The following is an 11,442-nucleotide window of genomic DNA, read 5'->3' on the forward strand; positions in this document are numbered from 1 at the left end:
CTTGGGGGAAACTCAAGCTTCTTTCTTCCAAGAACAATTAACAATTGCAACAGCCAGGTTGATTCGCATATTTATTTATGATTTGTACATCTCCAAGATAAAAAACAAAAATCAGTGTTTCAAAAAGAAAACACCTACATAGATAAGTACGCCACAACTATTTAGTTTGCTTAGTTGAAACAATATAATGAGTTTCGCTACTGTGCTAAGAATTCCTTCCTTGCTAAACTGGAAGAGAATATCACTGACAGTGAATACATTTTTACAATACAAAAAGAAACTAACACATAAGCAACTTTACAAAAGTACACATAATAAAAGTCCCTTTCATAACCTTGGCTTAAATTATGGCTTCATTCATGACGATCATGTGCAGTATATTCCCCAAAAAAGTGCAAATTCCCCACACGTACATGTAAACAATTAAAGATGTACAGTAAACTTTAAATGACCTTTGACTACAGTGCGTAAAGGAAACTGTAGATGAGCTTCTAACTTGCGCAGAGCTTGTGTCTTCAAGATGCCACGGTCAGAGGAGACAAACACAAGCTCCAGCTTTGCGTGTAGCAGTCAGTCATATGGGAGCCAGCCATATTCAGAGCAGATGAGGCAATGTGAGGAGGGGAACAGAGCTAGGTCAAATGTTAACCATCTCCATTAGAGTATGATCCAGCATCTGCTTTATGCTCAGGCCCTCTTCTTTAGCACGTGTGAGTTTATCTGTTAATATAGCATTGCATCAGTTAAAATCCAAAAAAAGAAAGAAAAACAGTTGCAAGAGACACAGAATATAGTCAGACAAAGGTTTACCTCAGGTACAGTGACAAACATATGCTGGATATCGTTACATACCCCAGTATATATATTTTTTTCCAGTAAGAGGTCAGCACTTATTAGCGGAGTCGATATCCTCAAGTTATTTAGATTTTCTGATATAACTAATCAGATTTGAACTTTTATTTAAAGTATACTAGAAATAGTAAAAACTCACACTATTGACAGGGCTGTGGTCAAGAATGGACGTGGTGAGTTTATGCAAGGGGGGGAAAAAAAAAAAGCTTTCCTTTTTTGTAATATATGATTTGGCAGTGGAATTGACCAAAGTATAAAACCCTAGCACTTTTGAGGAAAAAACTGAAAACTCTTCTAAGCACTAATAATTGTCTCCTTTTACTATTGGACCAGTATCACTTTACTTTTATTGTATATGCACACTCCACGTCCTTTTTTCTTCCCCATTCACTTAGACAAATTACTGACAGATCATACAGGAATACTGTGCAATCTGTTATTCACATCTTCCTTACCGCCAACACTTCCTTGTTGCTACAGGTGAATCATATGATCAATCTCCTCCTGTGCTACGATTAACAAACAGTTCGCCGCTAAATAAAACTGCACACCTTTTCTTTGAAGTTCTCTTTATCCAGCTACACTGTTTTGGCTTAAGCTGCTATGTCCTGAGGATATATAATGAAACTAAATGTTGCTTGCCTTGCTTTAAGCATCACAAGGCAAGCAACATCTTGCCTTGTGATGCTTAAAGCGCCCCAAAATAAACATTGGGAAAAATTCAGCTGGAATGTTTCTTTCCTGAAGTCACAACCCAATTATTTGGCACTTTTAGCATCGCAAGGTGAGCACCATGTAGTTTTATTATATTCTTGGAGAAGGCAGACATCTCTACAGATAACTATGAGGTTTGTGGGAACAGTTCCCAACAAAGCACTTCGCTCTCAGACTGCAGGCTTACTTGTTGTTCCTAGAATTTCTAAAAGTAGAATGGGAGACAGAGCCTTCAGATATCTGGCTCCTTTCCTATCAAATGAGCTCCCAGTTGAAGTTTGGGAAAAAAAACTCTTTACTTTTAAGATTACATTTGAAAAACAAAATTATTTTGAATAAAGCTTTAGTTATTTATACTGCTACAAGTTAAGGCTGCTGGAGGACGTCCAATGACGCACTCAGGATTTCTTCACTTCCCTCTTCACCCCTGATGCATTTACATGCCACTATTGTATACCATTATTTTTCCATTTAGTCTCTCTTGGTGCGTTTAGTCATCTTTCTCCTCACACCCCAACCAATCACAGTATGCTGCCATCCTCCCCAAGATCTCCCTGTTAAAAGACAGTTCCTTTTCCCTATTGTCACAGAGTGCTTCCTCAAAGGGAATTGTTTGATTGTTGGGGTTTCCCTCTAATCTTCAGGGCCTTTACATTATAATATTTAGTGCTTTAGGTGACTGCTGCTGTAAACTAGTGCTACATAATTGAATTTATTAAATTATTGCAATTCATAATTAAAATGTGAATGCTTCGCTGAAATGCTACAAGTAAAAACTACACACCTGTCCAACCATCCATCTCACCCAAGTACAAAAAGGAAAATCTGGGTATAATCCAAGTAATTTTAAAAGTGATGATATTTGTTCAGTCCATTGCAATATTCCAAGGCCTCCTTTTCATGGATAGAAGCACATATTGCAGACCAGATTTCAATTATGTAGCCCTGACAATAACTGAGAAAATATATCAACTGAATTTCGTCCCTCTCCTGAACCTGTGTAACCTTCCACTTGAAGCAGTTATTGGAACATGCATGTGAAAATCTCTCACTTGTATTCCCACTTTTTTGAAAGTGTAACTTGTTTTGTTTTTAAGACATAACTGCTGCTGTGTATAGTTATTTAAATAAACAGTACAACAACATTCCTGGTGACTGGAATTTCAGAAACATTAAAGCATACAAGATTCCCTTCCAGTTTATGCCTCGTTTAGAGCTACTCTCAGTTCATTGGTGAGAAGACGATTTTTCTCAAGCTGCTTGTATAGGTGGTCTTGACAGTCAGAAAGCAGGTAGGAGAAAAAGGAAAGACAAAGAAAGGAGGTTAGTATAAAGAGTGACGCTTTGAAGGTAATCACAAAATAAGTTTGTTGATTTCCTGACCTAATGAACACAGAAGGCTCAAGAAATGTGTTTTGGTTTTTTTAAAGACAGTCATAAGCCTGCCATCTTGGCTAACCACAGAAAACTCACACACTACTGGTTTTACAAACACCGTTTCCTTTTCACTGCTTATTAATTACTTAGACTAGAATGATAAGACTGCAACCACCTTGGGATTAGTTAGGGGACAAAACAACACACACTCACAAATAGAAAAATAATGATGATGCACATGTTTGTACTGGATCTTTTTGCATCTAGCTGCAGCAGCCACTTTCAATCACCAGAGAACTGCAGAGGTCACCTGATGGGAGTTAACCTGGTCCAACTGACTGCAGACAGTTTGTGCAGCCTGTACCAATGAACACATCTTATCTGCGCAACAATGTCACCTCATTGAAGCAGTGGACTTGACTCAACCGGTTGGCACCTAGTTGAACTCTGTATATTCCTATATAAAAAGGGAACATTGCAGAGCATGTAATTCTACAGTTAAATTGCCATTCTGTAGCAACTATGTCACCATTTGTGGGGAATTTTCTATTTCTACTTTAAATCTATGAGGTTTGATCTGCATGCAATTAGTTCATGTGAACTACTGTGACTATGACATAAGACATTTGGGCCACCCCAAACAGCCTTACAATTTTGTGGTCAATCCCATTCGAGTTTCAATAGATTTAATTTAGCAAGTGAAACTAAACAAATCTTATCCTACTCAATTGTTTATAATTTACAGTCGCATTTCTCTGCTATAGCCCCTGTGACTGTATTAGCATTCTTTAAATTAAAGAATTAAAAATAAATAAAATAAATAAATAAAATAAAATAAAATAAAATAAAAAATCTATAGTAGTAGTTTTAGTGACCATGTCTGCCAATACTGGCTTGGAGTCTAGTTGATTTGCTATTTAGACCTACAATATGAGGAGTGTTTATTTTTTGGTTTTATTTTTTTGGCTACGTTCACATCTGCAAACACTCAATGAGTATTGAAAATGTTAACTTGCCATTTCTAAAGTACATCAACTGCATTTAACTACAGCTGAATCTGAAGGTGTGAGGAAGCCTTAAAACAATAAAATATAACTAAAGATATAAAAAAAATATTTTTAAAAAAAAGTATATAAAATCCCCAATCAGCTAACTAAAAAATTGAATACAATTCACTGCCACTACAAGTAACTCAGGAGTTTATTCAAAAGCTACTAAACAGTATAAATTAAAACACAAAGAAGGTAAAACAATAACAAAAAAGGACAAATGGAAATGAAGCATTGCAAGAGAAAAAGAAAAGGATGACATAGATGGAAAAATGTTTATTTTATATAAAGCAATGTGGCTCAAAGGTCTGAAAGACAGATGGACAAATGTACTCCAGCAGCCAAGGCCCAATGTGCAGTACTGCCAGGGCAGTAAAGAAATAAATAGACAAAGGAGACAGAAAGTAGGGCTGTGCTGCACAGGAGAGAAAGGATGATGCTCAAGCAGCTTCTGGAGTGAAGAGTGTGAGAATTTAGCTGTGAACAAAAACAAAAGAACAAAAATGTTGGAGGGAGAAATAAAAGAATGAAAACATATGACATGAGAGAAAAAAATGGATGCAGAACTAAGAGAACTGAGACAGGGAACAAGCTCTACTAAGTAAGCACTCATGTTAAAAGGTCTGCAAAAAAATTGTATTAAAATATATTTTTAAAAAAAAAAAGAAATCAAACATGATTAGGTCACTCATAAATTAGTGTTAGACAAGCACGGAAGGATTTAAAGTTGTAGTTTAGCAAAGTTAAAAAGTCACGGCACTCAAACATGCCACAAGAGGGCGCTACTGTATGTTGTCGCTGTGGTTAAGGAGATAAAGCTCTAAGACAGTACGGAAACAAGCGTGTTGTGAATTACATGGAAGTCATGTCGTTGAGGGCGTGGTCCAGCTCCTCGCTGATGGCCTTGTACTTCAGTTTCTGGGCATACAGCTCATCTATAGAGTTGTAATTATTATAGAGTGGCAGTGAGGGGGCAGTGAACAGAAAAATAACAGCGTCAAGAAATGAAAGCCAAAAGAAAATGCAAACTGAGGAACTGAAATAAAAAGGCAGGACAGAAATAGGAAGGAACATGAACAGCTGCTGACACAGTGTCAAATTCCTGAGGAGTCACCGAGAAACTGCCTCACATGTTCCGTGACCCTGTGAACACTTCTCGGGGCTAGCTGGCCTTGAACGCTCAATACACCACCATGCCAAACTGCACTGCAGTGAGAAATATTGATGCCAACATGAATCATATATGGCAGGTTCTGCTTATTAGTTTTGTTTTTCTTCTGGCAGACAACTGACAGTGTAGATATTTGTCCTGGGGATTATTTAACAACCTGCTGACCAGATAAATACCTCAAACAGCCCCACATGAGAGATTTGCCTTTTATTAGTTTCCCTTTCAGAAACCAGGACTCTACTTTAGACGAAGACTTGTCACTGGGTTGCTTTTTGCATCAATACATTTTGTAATAAGAGTAACAGATGTTTGCTTATATGGAAAATGAACATGAAATGCTGCACCAAAGACTAAAAACCAAGTGTAAAACATTCATACCCTCAAGGTCATCAATGGTCTTCTCCAGCTTGGCAACTGATCTCTCAGCGAACTCGGCACGGGTCTCAGCCTATGTGGAGGACAGCAATAAAACATTGGTAATGTAAACCTCCTAATGGAAATTAATAACCACAGCCCCAGAGGAAAGGAAGCCCTTAAGTATGAGTAAAAAATATATACACACACACAGCATATTTATTCAATTAAGTAATGCAATCGATTCAATCTTCAGTTTCAAGAGAAGCTTCTATTTAAAATTTAATTTAGGATACATAAACGTATGACTCACTGATAACTCTAACTCACCTCCTTTAGCTTGTCTGTCAGGACCTTGATCTCCTCCTCGTACTTGTCCTCCTTCTGCGAGTACTGTGGTTACATACACAGGGCAGAGTCACTCAAATATACAAAACATGAAAATGCAACAAAAATAAGTTTCAAACAAACTTTATAGGTTTATAATATGAATATTTGTCAATAATCTTACCTTTTCTGCCTGGGCCTCCAGAGACTTCAGGTTGTTCTGCACAGTTTTCAGCTCCTCCTCAAGCTCAGAGCATTTGCTGCAGAGTTATGGTGTGATTAAACACGTAGAGAAAAACCACAGAAAGCAAGAGAGGTGTGAGGAAAATGTGATCATTACCTCTCAGACAGCTCAGCACGCTCTTCTGTACGTTCCAAGTCACCCTCAATGATCACCAGCTTACGGGCAACCTGAAGTCACAACTCCTTAAGTTTAGTCCCACACTAGCTTAACACATTAGTGCATCCTATACTGGTCAGACATGTCAAGCATTGCATCAAAGTAAATAACTGAACAATTGTCAAAGTTCAGGGTGCACTGAACAGCTGAGAAACTCGCCTCCTCATATTTGCGGTCAGCCTCCTCAGCGATGTGTTTGGCCTCCTTCAGCTGGATCTCCTGCAGCTCCATCTTCTCCTCATCCTTCATTGCCCTGTTCTCAATGACCTTCATGCCTCTGAGGGAAGGGAAGTGGTATAAGGTGAGTCTTAGTAATGTTTACACTATGCGTCATAGAGGAACAGGAAATTCCACTCTTAAAAGAAACATTTAGTGCAAAGCATATGGATCATACCAATACCTTGTATTAGTGAAGTAGAGATAAAATTAGAGAGAGAGAGAGAGAGAGAGAGACCACTACATGACTATATGGACAAAGTGTCTAAATACCTAACACACATCCTCATCTGTCATGTTGTGCCAAGCACATGGCAACTGTCTGAGAGGATAAGGATGAATTGAATACCAAATGAAGCACAACACAAAATCATGGGCATGAACCGGAATAACGTTCTATTAAATTTCCACAGGTGTGGATTAGCCACTGATCAGGAGCTATGCATTTTCAATCATAAAGAAACCGTAACCATCTCAATATTATAATATTACACAAAGCAACAATTAAATTAAATGCAATTATTTAAATACCTGCACATTTGTGAAGAGTGATACAATACAACTTCAAGCCACCGGTGGCAGCAGTGAGCCCAATCTTAAGTGACACTCAAAGAGCATATGTCATGTGCAAATGTTTGGTTTTATAATATAATAAAGTTTAGCAAAATCCAGTATTAAAGCACTTGATAGAACTTAAATTTCCATTTATGTTTAATGCTTTTAACTCACCTGTTCTCAGCTGCATTTGAATAAAGCACCAAATCCACACTGTTTAACTTTTAAGCTTAAATTTCAGAACTTACATTTTAACTACTGATTTTATCTACCTTTCCTTCCTCTTTTTTCCAGTTTAAATCATGCTTTCTGTTTTTTAATGTCTCTGTAAAGCACTTTGAATCACCTTGCTGTTGAATTGTGCTATATAAATAAACTTGCCTTGCCTTTTAAAAGTTAGCAACAACAAGAGACTCAACGCAGGATTTTCTTTTCCGAGCTTGTCTTAACCCTTCTTTGTCACCCTTTTTCCATTACAGTACTCTGCAAATGAGTATGAATAATATAAGAGGGGTGGCCGTTTAGTGCCAGTTTTCCAGATGCAAAATACCCACCTCTCGCTCTCATCAGCAGCCTTCTCAGCCTCCTCCAGCTTGGTCAGAGCTGTGGCCAGACGCTCCTGAGCACGGTCCAACTCCTCCTCAACCAGCTGGATACGTCTGTTCAGGGAAGCTACATCACCCTCAGCCTAGGAGAGCACAACACCAGTCATCTACAGGCACAACAAGTTTATTCATTTAACTGAAATTCGTGTGTTATGTTTGGCTCTGCAGGCTTTCAGCTGCTGTGAGATCTTAGGCAGATAAAATAACTCATGCTCTCCCTGGAGAGATTGGCCTGGGTCAGCTTGTCCAATAGAGGGATGCAGGTTGTTTATGTACATTTTCCAACACCAGTTAAAGAGTGTGCGTCATTTCTCTTTTTCTAACACATTTTATTCTTTTTTTTTTTTTTTTTTTTGGTTAGAATACAACAGGATTTCTTAAAGGAGACAAACTTATCCACCCTCTCTGGCGTTTTCCCAGCCAAACCTGTAATTTCGTGGCTCGCTGTGATTTAGTCTTAAACAAATTAGCTAAACGGCTACGTTTTGTTATGTCGCAAGGTGGATAAATGGAGGTCCCTGTGCCTAAACTAGCCAGTCACACAAGGGAGGGCTTTATCTCACTGGACCTGCGGTGTTGCGGGGCTGCTGTGCCGTTAGCTTACTTGAAAAGGGCTGTTTTGTTTATTCGGGATCTACCGGGTGGAGTCCTTTCGCATCCACCCATCCCTTACTCACATCCATCGGTGGGCTAATTTCAAACTCGCCAACCTGCTACCTGTTTTCGACCATATACCGAGGCGGTCTGGGCCTACTTAGCAACCATGCTTTTTGACCAGATTTACTCCTAATGCTCTGGGCTCCCCGGGGACTAATTGCCTTATAGAGTCATTAGCCGCTTACTGCTTCCCTCGCACTCCTCTCCTGGTTCAGGTCCCGCTGTAGTAACGCCGCCCGGTCCTCCGCCGCATCGGCCTGCTCCTGCAATGACTTGATTTTCTTTTTCACCGCTTCCAGGGAGCTCCCACCGGCCATTTTTTTGCTCTGTTTGTCTCAGCTAAGCTAGTTTTCTCTCCGTTTTTTGCGTGCTTCCCCACACGCAGACACAAGCACACTTGGAGATGCGGCGCGTTTGATCCCTGCCCCCACCGCCTTTAATCAACCGCTGATGAGGATTGGGACGTGCCACCAACCCCGGAAGTAACTCATTTGACTCGAAAATAGTTGAATAAATTTAGTGAACTGAATATGTGGATCATAATTATTAGTAATGGTCTTTTAAAATATTTATCAAGCCATTTTAATGCTTTTTGGCTACGACAAAACTACATTATGAACCAGTTAGTTTAAGTGCGTCCCCTACTGCTAATTTGAGCTAAGCCTTTCAAAATCACAGTTCCAAACATCAACTTAATCTAAAGACAGCAAGAGAGTGCCTTAAATCACTTATACACACATAATACACACATTATAAGTTTAATTATTCGGACAGTGTTATTAATGTTCTCGATATTCATAATTGTGCTAATTAGACCTGCAGAACTTTGTCTTCCTGCACTAAACTGGCTTAAAGAGCACAGAAGACACCTATGCTCTATTGTAGTCTATAATATTCAAATATATTGCTATGTTTATACCCTGTCATTAAATCAGTCAACATGAGTCTATCTCACGGATGTTAAAAATTTTGTTGCTGCTGCTGACGTCGTCTCTGCTCCTGACGTCATCAATTAGGCTTTATTGGCGTAAGAATGAACGCTGCCAATAAACTGGTAATTTCATCTGGGTTGAGTATAACCGCGGAGTACGTTCTGTGGCCAACAGGGCCACAAATCTGTCAAAATGCACTTCATAATATGCTTGTAAAATACACGACTGAAATCAGACACTGGCCCTCAGATTCGTCCAAATGGTGGTGGAACGCAACGGTAAGCCAGTGAGCTGTGACTTTACCTTATACAGCACAAGAGCTAAATTTAACTATCCATATATTCTTATGAAGCCCACAACTCTCTTATAATTGATTAATGCATAACTTAAGCATTAGGGTGTCTGTTTCATGGCTGGTGATCTTAGTTTCCAGACGGGACTCAAAAGGAGTGTATCAAGGTCATATCATTAGGCAGTGGGTGCGCCAAATGGGTTCCTTCGGCCCAAACTCACATCTGTGGCTTTCTTCTCTGCGAGCTCCAATTTCTCCTGGGCCTCCTTCAGGGCTTCAGAGTATTTGTCCAACTCATCCTCAGTTGCCTTCAGCTTCTTCTGCAGTGCTACCAGGTCATCCTCAAGCTGGTACGCAGAGAAACGAGAAGATTTTCATTTATGTGAGGATGATTTTCTCAGATTAATTCGCAACACAAACAACGCGGAATCAAAACACGCTTTTATTAATTAAAAAAGGGACACACACACATATATATTTGTTACTAAACGAATGAATTTCTATTAAAAGACTATTATTTCTATTAATTATATTAATTACTATTATTTAAGGATTTCTTAAATGATAATAATAATGGATTGATATAGCGCTTTTCAAGGCACCCAAAGCGCTTTACAATAACACTATTCATTCACTCTCCCATTCATACACTGGTGGAGGCAGCTACAGTTGTAGCCACAGCTGCCCTGGGGCAGACTGACAGAAGCGAGCCTGCCATATCGCGCCATCGGCCCCTCTGGCCAACACCAGTAGGCGGTAGGGTAAAGTGTCTTGCCCAAGGACACAACGACCAGGACAGAGAGCCCAGGGATCGAACCGGCGACCTTCCGGTTACAGATGCGATTCCCAACCCCCTGAGCCAAGGTCGCCCTTGAAATTAATATTTATCTCATTGCTTAACAGCATAACTAATGAATAAAGGATCCAACTAGAAATGTGCAATTTCCAATCGTGCCAACCTCATGCAGTCAACATATGGAGTAAAGAAACGCTAAAAGAAAAGTTATTTTTAAGGTTATAATTTAAAAGTGATTTTTTTAATCAAATAATAATCCTCAGTGGGAGATCATCGGAAAGAATCATGCAGCGCCTTGCACAACGTGCCAATGGCACTGCTGCGTAAAAGCATCAGAGCGAGTTTCACACTGGATGCCGACCTGTTTGCTTCTGTCCTCAGATGCTTTCTTATCTGACTCGGCCTGCTCAGCTCTGTCCAAGGCATTCTCCTTGTCGAGCTTGAGCATCTGCATCTTCTTCTTGATGGCATCCATGGCTGGTTAGTGTCGGCGGTCTCTGCGTAAACCAAACAAAAGAAACTGAATGAAGGGATCGGAGCGTCTGAACCACTCTGAACGCCAAGCTGGAGTGCGAGCTCGGTTAGTCTGTAGTGAGTCAAATATGTATTTTGGCTGGGCAGTTACTGGATACCGAATACAGTTTCGGAATGAACTACAGCTGTTTGCCAACGTGGAGACCCTTCTTTTTTTCCTAAATCTCTTCACTGATTCGCTCTTCCGAGACATTTGACCACTTCTATGACTATACATGGGGTACAGACGTCAGGAAGGCACTACCCTCTCACAGCAAGACGTCCACTCCTGTTTCTAACACCTTCCAAGTGGAAGTAAAGTGTCAGGACTCAAAGAGTAGTTCTCTGAGGGGGGTTATTTGGAATAAATGCGTTGGTAATGACGACTCAGTTAGCACCCAGAAGGATAAGCCACAAACTACAATACATGTGAGAAAATGTACATTTAAGACATCAACTGACGTTTATCCTATAATTATTTTAAAACCTACCTTTTTACACAACAGAGCCAAACTGCATCCACCAAACATTTTTAATACCTTTCCAAAGCACTTTTTGGTTGTTTTTGCCTTAAAATTTGCTATATAAATAAATTTTGCTTACTTGCTTACTTAATCAAACATTTTGTTCTG

The 11,442-nt window shown here is 39.5% G+C and overlaps 1 protein-coding gene across 8 annotated transcripts; it reads right to left on the reverse strand.

Moving 5' to 3' along the window:
- Window positions 1–44: 44 nt before the first annotated feature.
- LOC102299092 (tropomyosin alpha-1 chain) lies at window positions 45–10,975 on the reverse strand. 8 transcript variants are annotated; one of them, XM_005934553.3, is made up of 10 exons: window positions 10,659–10,975; window positions 9,723–9,848; window positions 7,570–7,703; window positions 6,404–6,521; window positions 6,185–6,255; window positions 6,029–6,104; window positions 5,848–5,910; window positions 5,542–5,611; window positions 4,849–4,927; window positions 4,254–4,469 (listed from the first exon to the last, which is right to left on the reverse strand). In XM_005934553.3, exons 1-10 carry the CDS (start codon window positions 10,770–10,772, stop codon window positions 4,466–4,468), a joined length of 855 nt encoding a protein of 284 aa, XP_005934615.1. In that variant the 5' UTR covers window positions 10,773–10,975; the 3' UTR covers window positions 4,254–4,465. The 8 variants fall into 8 exon arrangements, with proteins under 8 accessions (XP_005934619.1, XP_005934616.1, XP_005934620.1 ...); XM_005934554.3 differs by lacking the exons at window positions 4,254–4,469; window positions 4,849–4,927 and adding an exon at window positions 50–720; XM_005934555.3 differs by lacking the exons at window positions 4,254–4,469; window positions 4,849–4,927 and adding an exon at window positions 758–2,839.
- Between the last annotated feature and the right edge of the window lie 467 nt (window positions 10,976–11,442).

The sequence above is a fragment of the Haplochromis burtoni genome, unplaced genomic scaffold, assembly GCF_018398535.1.
Source record: "Haplochromis burtoni strain Fernald_Lab_line unplaced genomic scaffold, NCSU_Asbu1 Contig_187, whole genome shotgun sequence".
Lineage (NCBI taxonomy): Eukaryota > Metazoa > Chordata > Actinopteri > Cichliformes > Cichlidae > Haplochromis > Haplochromis burtoni.

Excerpts from the sequence above, each read along its gene's own strand:
- LOC102299092 (XM_042225889.1), bottom strand. The coding sequence starts at position 10,772 with ATGGATGCCATCAAGAAGAAGATGCAGATGCTCAAGCTCGACAAGGAG. Across the intron at positions 7,704-9,722 it reads CAGAGAAGAAAGCCACAGAT|GCTGAGGGTGATGTAGCTTC; the intron begins GTGAGTTTGGGC and ends GTGCTCTCCTAG. Across the intron at positions 5,911-6,028 it reads TGGAGGCCCAGGCAGAAAAG|TACTCGCAGAAGGAGGACAA; the intron begins GTAAGATTATTG and ends ATGTAACCACAG.